General features: G+C 33.3%; 3 protein-coding genes across 3 annotated transcripts; 2 read left to right on the top strand and 1 right to left on the bottom strand.

The window, feature by feature from the left end:
* The first annotated feature begins 258 nt into the window (after nt 1–258).
* On the top strand, nt 259–2,054 carry LOC108356591 (thiamin pyrophosphokinase 1). The gene is made up of 3 exons (XM_017607695.1): nt 259–742; nt 838–1,341; nt 1,407–2,054. Exons 1-3 carry the CDS (start codon nt 478–480, stop codon nt 1,529–1,531), a joined length of 894 nt encoding a protein of 297 aa, XP_017463184.1. The 5' UTR covers nt 259–477; the 3' UTR covers nt 1,532–2,054.
* A 255-nt stretch (nt 2,055–2,309) lies between these two features.
* Nucleotides 2,310–4,658, bottom strand: LOC108356565 (zinc finger protein 616-like). The gene has a single exon (XM_017607671.1). The coding sequence runs from the start codon at nt 4,517–4,519 to the stop codon at nt 2,408–2,410; it is 2,112 nt and encodes a 703-aa protein (XP_017463160.1). The 5' UTR covers nt 4,520–4,658; the 3' UTR covers nt 2,310–2,407.
* Nucleotides 4,659–6,348: 1,690 nt separating this feature from the next.
* Pp1alpha-96A (Protein phosphatase 1alpha at 96A) lies at nt 6,349–11,267 on the top strand. Its single transcript, XM_017607687.1, has 7 exons — nt 6,349–7,322; nt 7,420–7,551; nt 9,344–9,560; nt 9,626–9,714; nt 9,847–10,043; nt 10,110–10,257; nt 10,778–11,267. The coding sequence occupies exons 1-7, from the start codon at nt 7,274–7,276 to the stop codon at nt 10,927–10,929; spliced, it is 984 nt and encodes a 327-aa protein (XP_017463176.1). The 5' UTR covers nt 6,349–7,273; the 3' UTR covers nt 10,930–11,267.
* Nucleotides 11,268–16,863: the final 5,596 nt, after the last annotated feature.

Genomic DNA, 16,863 nt, shown 5'->3' with positions numbered 1-16,863 from the left:
CAAGAAATATACATGTATATCCTGTTTTTGGCCATCCGAAAGAATTTTAAAAATTCTATAAAAATTTTTTATGTTTGAAATGCAACCGTGGACGCCAGCTGGCAGCGAAACTTGCAAATTCCTGCAAATTTGCGTTCGTGCAGAAATTTGCAAGTTTCTCAACATGAGAGAGAATTTGAGAGAATTTTTTCTTACTCTCTGATATTTTGAGTGTTGGATAATTCTTGCTGGATTTTCGACGAACAAACCTATTGTTTACAATAAAAACAAAAGTTACACGACCAAGCGGACCAAGCAAGCATTTATTTTATTTAATTTTAGAAATACAATATGGAAATGAGTATTTTTAAACAAAATATTAAAAGAGATAATAAAAAATAATCAGCAAAATTTACACATTTAGTAGAACGAAATTAAAGGGGCGACCCTGCGATTGTCACACTTGCAACGACCAGCAACTTTACTGCATTCGATCATATGTTTTCTGCCAGATTTTCCGATTTGTTTTGCACATTGCACCAAACTACACTGCGACGGTCGGTACGTATTCCGATTTCAATGAATTTAAATGGAGGAAACACTACAACCACAAGTGGCAATAGCGATACCAACGAGGTGTGCCTTTGGAGAACCAGTGAGCTGCTAAAAGGCTGTCATACAGTGGGGAGTGGTTATGCTTGCATCGTGCTTAACCGGCCAATACAAGTGTCACCGCCGATAGTTAAAAAAATATGGCAAAATGGTAAATATGATCAATTAAAAACTATACATACATATCTATATTTATAGTTACGTACATAAGTTGCTTTATAAATATACATTACAACTTTTGCACAGCACAAATTCGTTGCCTAATAGATGGTGGCGCTAATCACTGGAATGAATTCATGCATATGCATTGTGAGGGAGAGAAACTAAAGCTACCGGAATATATAACTGGAGATTTCGACTCCATTACAGAAGAAACAAGGAAACTTTTTAGTGCACCAGATATTAAATACCAACACACACCTAACCAGAACGAGACAGATTTTACAAAAGCTTTACGATTTTTGCAACCACAGATGAAATCAGAAGACATACAGGAAGTTATTGTATTTCAAGAGAATACAGGCCGTCTAGATCAGATAATGGCGAATATAAATACTTTATTCAAATTACAAAGCGATCTACTTAACATATATCTCTTGAGTAGTGCTTGTTTGAGCTGGCTACTTCTGCCGGGTAAACACAAAATTATAATACCAAAAGAACTAGTCCACTGTCAGCGTTGGTGCGCATTGATACCGGTTGGTAGTAGAGCGAATTCAGTGACTACTACAGGATTGAAATGGAATTTATGTATGTATCGATTATTTGACGCAAAAGCTATTCTATAAATACAACTTTTTATCAATCCTAAACAGCGAAATCGCCTATGGAGTTTGGTCATATGGTTAGCACATCAAATACCTATGCTGCTCAAGAGGTATGCATAGAAACAGATAGTGGTTTAATTTGGTCTATGGGATTATGGGCACAAAATGACTAACAATAGTAGTACTTCAAATGACACGTTAGGCTTAGTAGATAAATATTAATGTAGTGTAGTAGGTAGCTAGTTATGTAAGTAGTTAAACTTAAATTGCGAAAGCTATACTGCAATACGTTCCATGGTAATTTTTTTTTCAAGAAATGTCTGATAAGATCTTAGGAAAGCATGTTGCGTCTGATGAGTAATGATCTATAGTTGCGTTCAATGAAATATTTATCTATTAGATAATTATTTGCGATTGTGCAAAATGTGTTTGATGTTACACAAACCTGTAAAAGGGCATGCTTTTGCCATCTTGTCCTTGTCCAGCATTTCATAAAAGAGAAAGGGGCATCAAAATGCGACATTTTTTGGTAGAAACCAAAACAATAGGTTTGGGATATTATTTTCTTTGCACTAGTTTAAGAAAAATTGTGCCATTTGTCAGCTCGATAACGCAAAATATTGTCCAATTGTTACAAAGAGAAGGGTCCAAGACGAATAACGGTGTACATTTGTCCTTCAATTTTTAAACACAAATCCACGATCTCATGCGTTTGTGAGATTCTATAAAAATTCTTAAAAATGTTACTTAGTGGCAAGATGACTTATAGTCGAATAAAACTCGTATGCTTACAAGCGGCTTCAAACATACTTATAATATAAAATAAGAAATGTAACTAAAATTGTTAATTATTACCCCTTACATACATGCATTATTTACTATATGCAAGTAAGTTGCACTAGCTAATTTTACATAAAGAACGTCTAATTGGAAGTAATTGTGCGACTGAAGTGTATGTATATGAGGAGACAGCTTTATTTTAATAAAATTATAAATTCAACGTAAACAAAAACATTGAAATTTAATTCTAGTTCTTAAGAATACAAAATTCAGTTTGTGTCGCTGGCCAGCATACGCTTCATGCGCGCATGTGCTTGTTTCAAATGTGCCAATAATTTCATATTGTTTGCTATGGCGGCATTTGTATTATTATTTTGGCTGGTGGTGTTCCCGCCTGGAGTGGCTCGTTGTAGACCATTTGCTCGCACTCCGCATGTCTGAGTGCGATGTAACTGCAATCGTTCTTTTGTAGTGAAATATTTGCTACACACTTTGCACGGATAAAGTTCTGCCGATACGTCGATGCTGTTACTGTCACCTTCTACTACTTGGTTTGTGGAATTATTACCTTGGCAGACATGGCAATCCTGCAAGTGCTGCATCATTTTAGGTTTGCTGGATTTTGTTTTGGAGCAAAGTTTACATTTAAGATATGACTGGAATGGCATGTGCATGAAGCGATGACGTTGCAAATCAGCATGCTTCGTGGTATGTTGTACATCCATACAGTCGAGACAAAGGTAGGACTGTTGATTTTCAAGCATTTGAAAATTTGTCTGAATTGCATTTTCTATATTGTGCTCGGTAAAGACGTGCCTGCGCCAGCTTGATTGTTCATTGAACTCTGAGCCACACTCAGGACAGAGATAGTGAATGTTTTCCTCCAGCAATGCATTCTTGTTAGATTTATTGGCTATTGGAAGATTATACTTATGGCCATGACTCTGGACTGCTGTTTGTTTTGTAGAATGTGCTGATGTTTCCGATTCGCATAATTTTAAACGTTTTCGCGGCGGTGACCAAATAAAATTGTTTGTCTGTGTGGAAGGATCGTGATCATCGTCGACTGTATCTATTTCAATGCATATTATCACTTCTTCTTCATCTCTCTTTTCTTGTTTAAAGTTTTCAACTATGGCATCGCTCTTGTTTTGCGTGCCATTATGGACCATGGGTTGTGATTCCTCCTCAATGGATTCAAATACATCAGCACATAGTTCTTCAAAATCATCTTCTGTTGTAGATTCCGTAGGAGTTATTGTGTAACTCTTAGATCCCTTATCACAATCCTTGATTATTCGGACGTTACTTCGACGGATTGCAGTATCAGCACACTCACTATTCTTTTGTATTTGTTCTTGCTCAAATCTTTGTTGTTTAGCTGCTAGTCTTGCCTTTTCACTTGCATAAGTTTGCTTTTTCTGCTGCCTCCCACGCTTATTATCATTAGCTGGATCCATCTCCTCGGTGCTATCTATTACTTTATATCGCCTCAGTATTGCATCTAATTCAGTGTTAAGACGATCATTTATCTTCGCTCCCCATTCAACTGGCTTTTTAATATAGGGCTTGGCTTCGTTGAAATGTCGGGGATGAGCATAAACGAAATGTCGAAATATTTCCGATTTGAAAGACTTTTTTACCATACAGAAAGTGCATTTAAAGAACAGCCGGAACGGCAGATGAGTAAAACGATGACGTTGCAATTTCGGTTGTTCATTAGTGTACAACAGCTTGCGGCACTGTAAGCAATAGTGGTTACGTGAGCCGGAGATGCGATGCATTCGCAAATCATGAGAGGTAGATGCATGTGTGTCTAAATGCTTAAGCCACTGTTCGTATCTATCGATGTTCTTGCCACATTGTGGACAAATAAAACGCAAATAGAATTCCCGATTTAAACGTGGATCGCGAAGCAACTTTTGTTCAGCCGTTTGGATTATGTTGGTGGTTGTCTCACTTTCTATTTGCCGCATTTTCTCTACCATCATTATTTGACGGCTATGGAAGCGGTAGAGATGTTCACAAAGAGCTCGTTTACGTGTGAATCCTCCTTTGCAATGTCGACAACGATACGTACGGTTAAATGGCAAGTGCAGAAAACGATGGTATTGGAGCAGTGCAATGGCTTGATTGGCATTGGCAACCCATTTATGACAAACTTGACATTCATGGAAGCTCTCACTAATTTCTTTAAAATCGAAATCTGCTGGTGTTTTATGTATATAATCATGCTCCTCATTTAAATGGCGACGCCAGTCCTGCTGTGATTCGAATTCCACTCCACATTCTGGACACACAAACGTCATATGCGACTCCAATCGAGGATTGGCGAAATCATTGTGCCCACTGCTGCCACTACTACCATATGGACTCGACATTATTGAGACATGTGTAGTTGACGAAAAAGTTTGAAAATTTTTAATGTGGATTCCTTTTTAATTATTGAAGAATTTTTTTTCTATCACAAATTTCGCACTATGCAAGTATTTCACACAGAATTTACGCAAAAAAAGGAATCTTATATATGTACGGTGTTGCCATATGAATCCAACTTAGTATTATTTTAAGCGGCATTCACGATGTTCGCTACAACAACAACAACATGTCTGCAAAATGGCTTACTAGAGTCAGCGATTATAGCCAAATTCTGTGGAATGTAAATTTTAGACAATAAGTTTGTTCCACGCGCTTTCCGTGCTGTTTCGGTAATTAGAGCGTAAAAACAAGTTACTCTCTCACAAGTGTCAAAAATGTGTCAACCCGTGCCAAAAGTGCCAAGAGTGAGGAACGCAAAAGCCACTTTTCGTGCCCGGAATTAACTAATCAGTTCTAAACATTGATTTTCTGCATGATGCAATAATAGGTTCCTTCCCGTACGAAACGCGGTATCCCGCGTGTGCCCAAAATAGCCCAGAAATCATTCCCGTACTCAACAAAATGGGTAATAGAGAGCGAAAATTGGAACGTATTGGATCATAAGTGCCTTCTTCTTCCTGCGCAAAACAGCCCATACTTTTTCTACGGGTAAAAATGGATAAATCGTCAAAGTGCATATCAGCTGTTTTGTGTTTACATGTGGTCTGCATTTACTTGGTACTTTTAAGGAATAATGAATGTATTTTCAATCTTTATATTCTTAGGGCGTGTGTGAATCGGTAACAAAGTTTGCGGCAAGTAAATTTTTGACAACTATGAGGTGAATAAAATTTCAGTAGCTCATGAGGCTAGTGAAATTTTTGGCAAATGCATAGAAAATTTTGACAATTTCAAAGATTGTTGCTGTGTGTAATTTTTCGTAAAACAAAAGCTTGAATTGATGAAATGCTATCAGTGATGGTAGATGTTTTCTTAAATTATTAGTTTCACTTCAATTTGTAATACTTCATTCCGACTAAATCTGCGGTTATCAAAAATTTACTGCTGTCAAAAAATATTTCATTTCACACAGCAGTTTGGCAAAACTGTCTCACCGTAGTAAAAATATTATTCAACAGCTTTCACCATAGAACTTTGTTACCGATTCACACACGCCCTTAAAATCAAATTTGTGAAAAAAATTCAATTTCCAAGTGTTTGCATTTAAGTGACAAAAACAAAAACGATGCGAATAAGCTGTTTCTCAAAATTTGGGGAACGAAATGTGGTTTTTTGCGTTCCTGTACTTCTGGATTATGTTCAATTTTGGAGAGCAAACTGTTCGCTTATTCTCTAATTACCGGATCCGGTCCGGATTGTTAGGGATAGAACCTAATACAAGGTGTTATCGGTTGGCAACTTCTCGTTCTAATTCAGCTATATTGACTGCGTTAGGTGAAACAGTGTTACTTCTTTAACGATTCTTTGCCTAATAATATAGTTGAACTTTTTTTTTATATTTTATCAGTATACACATTTTGTTTTCTCAAAAAGGAATTTTATCTTATTTCATTTCATTTCATTGCGGATATATTATAAAAAACCAAATTTTGTTTAGAAGAAAATATGAAATTTTATATTTTTCCCCCAAATGGGGATTAAATTCTTCCCGTTTTTCTTCTTATACTACTGAGCTAAGGCAGTGTCAAATCGAGCTGTCACAACTGATACCACCTTGTATTATTGCATCATGCAAATGAGGTACTTTCCAACGCGATGTGCTTTCAAAATCTCTCAAAGTCTCTTTTTGAAACTAGTAGGTTTTGAAAGTCAGTAGTTTGAAAGACTTTACGAAATTACTTTGTATTTATAATAATCTTCCCAACTATATAAACGCATTAAGCTGTAATGTGTTATATCATTATTACATTTCACATGACATTTGTTACTGTCAAGTGTTATGCACTTGTCTTCGTCGTTTTCCTCGTTTGGTGGTGTGTATTGCTTAAATTTTCCGCAGAAGAAAATCTGGTGAAATTTTCACATAAGCCGAACAGTGTAAAAACTTTATGCGTAACGTTATTTTCTGCCTCATAACGCACAAAAACGCATTTTTGATTTCAAATAAATTTATTGGCTTTGATGGCGATAATTGAAAAATTGGGTGCAACTAGCAACTGCGACGAATGTGTGTGAGTGGTGAAAATAATTGGGCAGTGTGTGCGAAAAAGAAAATCAGTGCTGAGCTTTGCCTGCAAATCACCCACCCGCCACCCAAATATTAAGAAAAAATCGAATGAGAGGCTGACGACGACAAAACTGTTGTTTTTGCCAATTCTTGCCTATGACAAAAATATAAACTCGTCAGCACAATTGTGTTAAAAAAGGAGTCGATTTTACATAGCTCCAGAACACCGATCTAGCAAACAAAAACGGCAGCAATATACGGCCAAAGAGGGTGATCTATAGCTCAGGAAGTGCACGCGTGCTGAAATAGCTTTTCCAATAGATCTTCGAAAACAAAAAGCATATTGCAACAACATATGAGACGCAATTACAAGAGCAATCTGGTACTGGACAGGCAACCATATTTGTAGTACGTATAAAGTTAGGAAAAACGGGAAAACCAACGATTTAGTGGCGTTGTCAGCGACGTACCAATCGACCACAACAAACAGGCGGCAGTAATAAGCTTTTAATTGTTTAGCAACGCATTGCATACAGTGGGCGGATATTTGTAGGGTATTTAATAACACAAACGTTGGCGTGAACACGTCATGTCCGACATCATGAATATTGATAGCATTATTTCAAGATTATTAGAAGGTAAGTATTATGTACGAAGTTAAGAGCATAGGTACTATTTAGCCAGTAAAATAATGTCTGCAAATTTATAATTTTATATTTATTTAAACTTGTGCAGTGCGTGGTGCCCGACCTGGTAAGAATGTACAACTATCGGAGAGTGAAATTCGGGGGTTATGCCTGAAGTCACGCGAAATATTCCTATCTCAACCGATCCTCTTAGAACTGGAAGCACCGTTGAAAATATGCGGTAAGTGTTCTTTGAATATCACATGCCATACATATATATACTATTTATACACATATGTATGTATTTAAAAGCATATGCGGGTTTTGTAGATTATTCTTCAATGATTCTCGAAACCAGAAGTTTAGAAAATGCAATTTATTTTACCTCGCAACTAGTAATTACGAAAAAAGCAGATAACTTTGACAACACAGAAGTCGTTTTTAATGAGTTGCAATTAAGTCAAGCGCATACAAATAACCCAAATAATCAAAGGTCTTTGAAATTGCCACTGACTCATGAACGCATTGCAAATAAATTAGACTAAATACGGTATCAAGAATAAAAATCTCAAGTCGATTACAAATATTAAGGCGCCTATAAAGTTTCCACGTTATAAAATATCATTATAGATGTATACACTATACATATTACCCAATAAACATTGCGGTGAACGTTCGAATATGCATATCGAACTGAGAACGATCTCATAACCAACCTTAGTTTCCCCACGTTCGTTTTCCCTAGGGAAAATATATTAGATAACGAAGGTTCCGTTTTGCTGGAGAATGGTTTAGTTCTCGAATCGAATACTAACCTATGCTATATTCGTTATCGAAGTTGAGACTCGATAAAAAAAGATTCGTTTAATAACCAAGCCCAATGTTTATTGGGTAGTAGATATAAACTGCATGTAAACAAATAAAAAATACACATGCATACACATGTATGTTATTTCTTATCAATATACATATTATTTCTGAAATTAGACCTTAACTAGCTATACATTGCCAAGAAGAGTTTCTTTTAAATAATATCTAGTTAATGCCTGAAACAGTCAAAGTATCCTTTTAAAGGCTCCAACATGGTCACCTTTATGATTTGAGTCAATACAAAGTATCCAAAGATTATGCTGTAATACCAGCAGGTGCAGAAAATCGGCTTGGTTTACAATTGGATTTCAGCCCCGTTTAAAAGTGTTTGGAGTATTTTATTGCCGTTATAACAATATCAACGTCTTCAGCTTCGTTGCTTGCACAATATTTAGAGGTTTGAAATCCAAACCGTATATATGTACATACATACGTATATGTACGTAAAATACTATACTTAACCACTTATTATTTTCCAAAATTATTAAATTAAAGTACATCTAAGCCGTTTATTTTGAAAGTGGCACAAGTCACTTCACATCTCTTATGCTTAAATGACCAGTTACTTGTATCTAGGCGCTTCGGTTACTCATGCAACTTCATCAACCAAAGGTTGAAGGTTTTGTCGTTGGTCTATGAGAGGTATATGAGAGGTACGAAGTGACTTATACCACTTTCAAACGAAACGAATCATTTATTATTAGCTCGTTTTTTAGAGTGCACTAAAAGATGGTCGGCAAAAAATTTTAGAGGCATACAAATTGTCTTACAAAACTTGCGAAATTAATTCGGAGTGCGACAGCAAAGATGATTTAGAACTTTATCGAATCTGAAGCTTCTTTTGATTGAAGTTTTAAGTTAAAAATAAAGTAAGCTACGACAAGTTACATTTTACTATGTTAAATGAATAACATACAAATGTTATATTTTTCATTCGTTTGTGGACGTACCTCTTTGTTATTTTTAATTAATTTATGGTGTGTGTCGCATATAAATAAATTTTGTGATTTTTCCCAAGCCACCCGATGACTAAAATACTGTTTGCTTGCTTTACTCTGATTGCTTGAATATGTACTTAAAGACTTGTATCAATGTACTCTCAAAAACATCAAACTCATAAATCGTGTCTAATAAAATATTTGGTTATACTCCTTTTTCTACAGGCGACATACACGGCCAATACTACGATCTGCTGCGCCTCTTTGAATATGGCGGCTTTCCACCAGAATCAAATTATCTATTTTTGGGCGATTATGTGGATCGTGGCAAGCAATCCTTAGAGACTATTTGCCTGTTGCTGGCTTACAAAATAAAATATTCGGAAAACTTTTTCTTACTGCGCGGCAACCACGAATGCGCCAGTATAAATAGAATTTATGGGTGAGTAACAAATGTGATTCATTATGCAAATTATTTTAGTAAAATTAATTAATTTTCTTGTGCAGTTTTTACGACGAGTGCAAGCGTCGGTATACTATTAAGCTTTGGAAAACGTTTACAGATTGTTTCAATTGTTTGCCAGTGGCGGCCATTGGTAAGCTTATTGCAGTAAAATAATTTCTAGTTTTATTCGGTATTTTATTCAAAATTTAAAGGAGTTTCAATAAAAAAAAATCTCGTGATTTAAAAAAAAATATTTTTTTTCTGCCGTAATTTCATCTTGCAGTTGATGAAAAGATTTTCTGTTGTCATGGCGGTCTCAGTCCTGATTTATCGTCTATGGAGCAAATAAGACGCATTATGCGTCCCACAGACGTGCCGGATCAGGGATTGCTATGTGATCTATTGTGGTCGGATCCAGATAAAGATACAATGGGTTGGGGTGAAAACGATCGCGGTGTGAGCTTCACATTTGGCGCTGAGGTGAGTTGCACAAATCGATTAAACAAGAAAATACTCGCCTAATAAATTTTTTTTTGCATTTTTAAGGTTGTTGGGAAATTTTTACAAAAACATGATTTTGATTTGATTTGTCGCGCGCACCAAGTTGTCGAGGATGGTTATGAGTTCTTTGCCAAGCGACAATTGGTCACATTATTCTCGGCACCAAACTACTGTGGTGAATTCGACAATGCAGGTATGTTATAATGTGGCAAAAGTGTTAAATTGAGAGAACAATTTAAATTAATAATGTTAACTTAAATGCAAAACATATAAATATGTATGTATACTACGCCAGTTCCACTATACATAATGTCAAATTTCTGTTAAGATTGAGCATTGAAGCTTATATTTTTTTATGTTCGATTACCAGAGACCATGTTTAAAGCTCTCTAATTGCTAAAAAGGATCAAAATGAAAAATTAGTTGAGAGGTTCAAATGCGTACAAAAAATGCTTGTGAAATTTTTTTAAGCGCTTCCAAAGATGTGAATTATAATTAATAAAGAGATATTCCCTTAAACTGAAACGCTTTAATTATCACGATATTGTATGTGAAATTCCGGACCACACCTACCTTTTTACGAATATTTTGTAGATAAAAATCAATTAAATAATAGGAATAAATTAAATAATAGAAAAAAATTATATTATATGCTTTTAATAAAATTTCACTTTTTTTCTATATTTCTAATTCCAATTCGCCCCCTTTTGCAGGTGCAATGATGTCTGTGGACGATACACTAATGTGTTCCTTCCAAATATTGAAACCGGCCGATAAACGTCGGTTTGTCTATCCGAATTTCGGCAGCTCGGGGCGTCCGTTGACTCCGCCACGCGGCGCCAACAATAAAAACAAAAAGAAATAAACACAGCTACATACAAAATAGCAACAAATTAAAGAAAAGATGAAAATGTGCAAAATTAGCTAATACAAGTTGAAGCATACAAATACAAAAACAACTAAAAAAGGTAAAATCAATCGAATAGCTGGAAAAATGTGAAGAAGAGAAAAAAAAAATAAAGTAAAAAAACGATGTAAAATACAAATCACAAAACACTGTTATGGCAAAGAATTTCCAACAACAATGGAAAATAAAGGGGAAATGTTGTAAAGTAGCGACGGCCACATAAAATTACACACACACACACACAGTGCATAAACATACAAACAAGTGCAGCAAAAGGCACCAATACATATATACACAAAGCATCATCACATACACACATGTATACTAAAATATTTGTTGAAAAGTAATAGGTATATTTTTGCACTTAAAAGTTATGCACTTTATTTTTTAAGTATGTACAAATGTAGTTTTTCTACAATTTTGCGGCGTCGTAGATTTTTATATACTGCAATTTTGATTTGTTTGATAGTTTTACTATACACATAATTACACCATTGTTTTACGTTAGAAATATTTTTATTAGCAAGCATATTTTCAAACCCATTTGAGATATAAATTAATTGCTGCTAATATTGTTCGTCAAGTTACCAACTCTTTCATAGGCTATGCTGGAAGTTTGCAAATGGGGTTTAAGATGAGGATTGCAAGCAAAATTAGCTTTCGAATGTGTTGTGTGTTTCAAAGGCATATGCAGTTTACTAATTGAATTGCAGCACTAGACCTTTTGCGACTTGTACACTTGAGAAATTCCCGATGGCGGTTTGAGTGTAAGAGGGTTGTATATAAGTTCTGGATTTCTCGATTTTTACTTTTTTGGGTAAAAGCAAAATGTATAGTTTTATGTTCACAAGCTTATTAAATGCATAGAAATTAAGTGCAAAAAAATTAAAAATATCTATACGAAAAATTATGTTTACTATTTCTTTTTGTTCAGCTGTTTGAGGCATTTTCAAAATTTTGAGAAAAAAATTGTAATTTTAGCGTGTGGGTTCAGTTCTTTTAATGCGTTTTTTTTAACAAAGAAATATATGTATAAATCCTACAACTGATATGAAACGGCGAATTTGTACATACAAACTAGTTAAGACGAATTGGCTTTTTGAGAAAGTACATAACATAACTGTTTTCCTGTCAGGATTTAGTTGGAAAGTAATAAATACTAATTAGGTACAGCACACCGGTATCATTGCGTTATTTTACGCACTTCGAAAATTGTGCAACTATATATGTATGTATACTCGAATAAAATGTTAGTTCTCTATCTAACCTCAAATTGAAATTTTACCCAAATTGGAATACTTTAAAGAACTACTGTTGATAGACTGGCGGTCATGTATTACTTACCACCGCTATTTTTTAAATGAGGTAGAATTTTGTGAATTAAAAAAAAAACACAAGTTTATCCAATTTCCTTAAAATTTCGAACTAGCGCAAGATTCTGGTTGATTTTTGACCATTTTTTCTTACGTACAATGTTACGCATTTTTCGACATATAAAAAGCATGCACCTTGTGAAAAAAACTGCGCAAGACCGCCAGTTAAAAATAAAAGAAAATAAACCAGAATTTCGAGCCGCTTCAAACTTGCAATTTATTATTGTTCTAATTAAAAAAAAATTTAAACTTGTATTAATAATTGTACATAGTGGTTGCTGTAGTGTGAACTATGTACATTAGGGCGGGTTGATTTGTATGGATGAAAAAAAATTAAAAATCGTATAGCAAAAACGTAATCTAAATTAAATTCTAAGAAAATTCTCTGAAGAAACCATGGGTCTAAAATCAAACCCTAATCCGCGCCTCTCGACTTGAAAATTTTTTACTTGGGTGAATATATTTTTTAATGAAAGAAAATGTTGAGTGTAGAAAAAATATACAGTGCAAAAGAACTACCTTACTAAACAATTTTATTCAGAAAATAGGATTTCTTTTTGGAAAAACCTATTTTTTCTAACATTAATTTTTTTTGGCAAAGGCGGCCATATAAATTTTCAAGTCGAGAGACGCGGATTAGGATTTTATTTTAGATACATGGTTTCTTCGGAGAAAATTCTTAGAATTTTATGTAGTTTACGTTTTTGCTATACGATTAAACAAAAAAAAATTAACCCGCCCTAATGTACATACATATAATATTTTTGTTTTTTTAATTTAATGTACGAAATTATACTTCATTAAAAAATAGTGGTGGTAAAATATGCGTAACTACACTTTCTAATATACAGTATCGGTCATATCTATAGCACGCCAATTCAAAGTGATATTGTGTGCCACTTATGTTAATTTATTTATTTTTAAGAATTTTCAATTAAAATATAGTTCTTTCTCTAACAAAACCCATATAAACCCAAGTTGAACAATTTGTAGAAAACTACAAAAAAGTGCAATAAATTTTCATCTAAATTTCAAACTTTTTTCTCGGAAGTGTTAGAATTTTTCTGAACACACAGTTTTATAGCCCAATCAATTTTAGTCTGATAATGTGCAAGTTTCAAGTGGCTAAAAGCTACCGTTGATTTTTTAGAATTTTTTTGCCAAAGGTGTTGCGGTTTTCTTCCATATACAAATAAATTGAGTTTGTTCATTATATGGAAGCGAATGCGACAAAAAAAATTCTAAAAAATTAACGGTAATTCGTAGCCACTTGAAATTTGCACATTATCAGACTAAAATTGCAGGGGCTAAAAAACTGTGTACTCGAAAAAATTCTAACACTTCCGAGAAAAAAGTTTGAAACTTAGGTGAAAATTTGTTGCACTTTTTTGAAGTTTTCTACAAATTGTTAAACTTGGGTTTATATGGGGTTTGTTAGAGAAAAAACTGTATTTTAATTGAAAATTCTTAAAAATAAATAAATAAACATAAGTGGCACACAATATCACTTTGAAATGGTGTGCTATAGATATGACCGATACTGTATGTATGTATGTGTAGTTAGAGAATTTCCTTCAACGAAAAGCAAAAGCGCGTAACTATTTGTTCACGAAAATTTGTATAGACTTTTGATTTTTTTATCCAACTTCACTACCAAAAATTTTCCATGTAAAAACTTTCCGCATAAAGTTTTTGTTTTATTTTGTTTAGATATATTTTATTTAAAATAAGTTGCATGCCCACACTGATTTTTGTTCTTGTTATTGTAAAATACACATTCATAATGCACAGCGCAAACACATAGAAAACAACAAAAACACACATTAAAAAAAAAACAAAAAAAAACACATGCATAGTTTTCTGAATTTAGTTATAAGCATAAATGATTTAAATACAAAGTAATAGTATACACCAAAAAGAAAAAAAGGAAATAGAAAACTGAAAAAATTTTGTTTAATACGCAATAACAAAAAGCGTGAAAGAATATGTTTACATAATACTACTACTTAGTTGAAGCATCCAAACTTCAGAAAAACACAAACCAAGAAACTAAAGAAAAAGAAAAAACACGAAGCTTCTAGCGCGCACTAAACTTGATAAAAATAAAAATAAAAATTTGTAAAAAATACATTACTAAATATGTATGTATAGTAAAAAAAATAAGTACATGTTGTAATAAAAATAAAAGGCAATAACTTAAGCGTAAACGTTTTAAAGAGTTAAGCGTTGCAGCGCAGCGAAAAAATTTTGGATTTGTACAACCAACCAAACAAAAGAAAAATAATAAATAAAGCTACATACATGAATTGCAGTGCATGTTCATTTGTTAACAGTTAGTTTCTTTATACATATACATTGGCGGTCAAAAGTGGATGAATGGTGTTTCGTTTTTAATATTTGCAATGTTTCTTAAGCTAAAATTTTTTTGATACATTTTTATAAAAATATATATGAAAAAAGCAACCAAAAATGTTAAAATGTTAAAAATCAATGCGATTTTTTAGCCGCTCAAAACTTGCCGTTATTTTACTAGAATTTTATAATTTTTCTAAATCCTGTATAATGTTTGAAAGTGTGATTTATATGGTTTTTGTTAAAGCATGAACTATAATTTTATAAAACGATATCAAAAAAATTTTAGCTTGAAAAACATTGCAAATATGAAAAACGAAACACCATTTTTGACCGCCACTGTATGTACATATGTATGTATGTCTGTGTATTAGGGTATTAAGGTGCATCACTCTAAAATCATCGGTACTCTTTCCATCGTAAATATAAAATGTATTATATTTTAAGACTTTCGCCAAAATATTGCGGAAAAATATTAAGATTTACATGAGTTGAATCTTTGAAAATACCACCAAAAATCAAGTTTTTTTTTATAGGTAGATAAAGTTAGTTTTTGAAAATATTTTTTCCAAAAAATCATCTCAGTTTAATGTTGAAAATTTTTTCAACGGAATCGAAAGAATGATATTTTTGGAGGTATGTATTTTCGAGTCGGTCTAGCTCACGAAAATTTAAATGTTTTCCGAGTTTATAATATAGTTCCGGCGGAAAACAGCAATTTTTTGGTGATGCACCCTAATGTACATATAAAAATGTATATAAATTTATATACATACATACTAAAGGTAATTTATGCGCAGTATACTAAAAAGCTAAAAAGGCAAAACTAATACCAACAGCCTTATTGCCACGCGATAACAAATGCCGCCGAAATTACTACTGTCATAAGATTTCCGCCTGAAAGTATGCCATGAAAACCAGCTAGTAAGTGCACAAGGAAAAAAAAACAAAAGAAGAAACAAATTTAGTAATATTCTTGTTAATACATACAATCAGGTTTTTGCGACATATTTTTTGGCACTAACGATTTTGGCGAGTTATGTCATTACATGGGAATTCTGAATTTAAATGCGATATTGGCCCACTTTGAAATATTTCTTAAGACCCTACATCGGATCAATTTATGTATTATATTTGGTTCATATTGAAATTTCTTGCAAATAATACTCCACACCATTTTCTGAGAAATGCTGCTACAGTGTGTCATTTCCGAGTCTAGACGAACATCTCAAGCCATGATTTAGTGATGGTCAATATCGAAACGTTATTTTGCTTTCTTCCTTTTCATTAATTAATTAATTTTTTTAACAAAACGAAATTAAAAAGCTGCGAAGGGAAAATGTAATTTTCAATGCATTCATACAATGTTAAATTAGCAAAAAAGCGAGAGCTTACAGCAGTGAGAAAAATATCGTAACTAGCAGAGTTTAAAGTAAAAATTTAAGCATCCTACTATTAAAAACTAAAAGTAACCCCATTTTGGATGCTCCCCGGCAATTGCAGACAAAATCAGCCTTATCGCCAATTCCATGTGAATAAATAAAACAAATTTGAAAAAAAAAGAATTGTTTTTGTTTTGCTTTATAATATTTGGGAATATTATTTATTTACATGGGATTCGCGATAAGGCCGAGTGTCGAATGTGTTTATTTTGACGTAGTGAGAGAAAATAAAAATTTGTATTGATGTCTGTAAAATGTTTACATATATTGCAGATATGAGGTTAACACAGAAATGAAACGGCATTTTGGCCGCTGAGCCTACGTAAATATTGTTTAAAAACAACAACACTGCGTGACTCTTATTTAGCATTTTTTGTTTAAAGTTGAATTAAATTTTAAAATTTTTAATAAAAAAATTAGAAAAATTAAAATTATTGTTATATTAATCTGCCTTCGTTAAGCGTAACAGCTGCAAAAAGAAAAAGGAATATTTAGCATTAAAAGACCAAAGCAAAGCCCATGTTAAATGCTTATAATCACACAGTGGCATTGAATAATTATTTTGAAGAAAAAAAAGGGTTTCTACCGACTCAAGGAGGCACGGTCGTGGATTTTCTTTATTTAGTTTTGTAATGAAGAAATATATACTAATATTAATAAGTAAGTTATTTAATAAACCATGTGAAACAACAAAAAAGTGCAAATAAAAGTTCAGTAAAAAATAA

This window comes from Rhagoletis zephyria, unplaced genomic scaffold, assembly GCF_001687245.7.
Source record: "Rhagoletis zephyria isolate East Lansing unplaced genomic scaffold, Rhagoletis_zephyria_1.1 Rzeph_scaffold_00174, whole genome shotgun sequence".
NCBI classification, from domain to species: Eukaryota; Metazoa; Arthropoda; class Insecta; order Diptera; family Tephritidae; genus Rhagoletis; species Rhagoletis zephyria.
Note: the sequence above shows the minus strand (reverse complement) of the source record. Positions and strands in the feature narration are given on the sequence as shown.

Excerpts from the sequence above, each read along its gene's own strand:
- LOC108356591 (XM_017607695.1), top strand. The coding sequence starts at position 478 with ATGTTTTCTGCCAGATTTTCCGATTTGTTTTGCACATTGCACCAAACT. Across the intron at positions 743-837 it reads TAAAAAAATATGGCAAAATG|CACAAATTCGTTGCCTAATA; the intron begins GTAAATATGATC and ends ACTTTTGCACAG. Across the intron at positions 1,342-1,406 it reads AGGATTGAAATGGAATTTAT|CGAAATCGCCTATGGAGTTT; the intron begins GTATGTATCGAT and ends AATCCTAAACAG.
- LOC108356565 (XM_017607671.1), bottom strand. The coding sequence starts at position 4,519 with ATGTCGAGTCCATATGGTAGTAGTGGCAGCAGTGGGCACAATGATTTC.
- Pp1alpha-96A (XM_017607687.1), top strand. The coding sequence starts at position 7,274 with ATGTCCGACATCATGAATATTGATAGCATTATTTCAAGATTATTAGAA. Across the intron at positions 9,715-9,846 it reads TTTGCCAGTGGCGGCCATTG|TTGATGAAAAGATTTTCTGT; the intron begins GTAAGCTTATTG and ends TTCATCTTGCAG. Across the intron at positions 10,258-10,777 it reads TGGTGAATTCGACAATGCAG|GTGCAATGATGTCTGTGGAC; the intron begins GTATGTTATAAT and ends CCCCTTTTGCAG.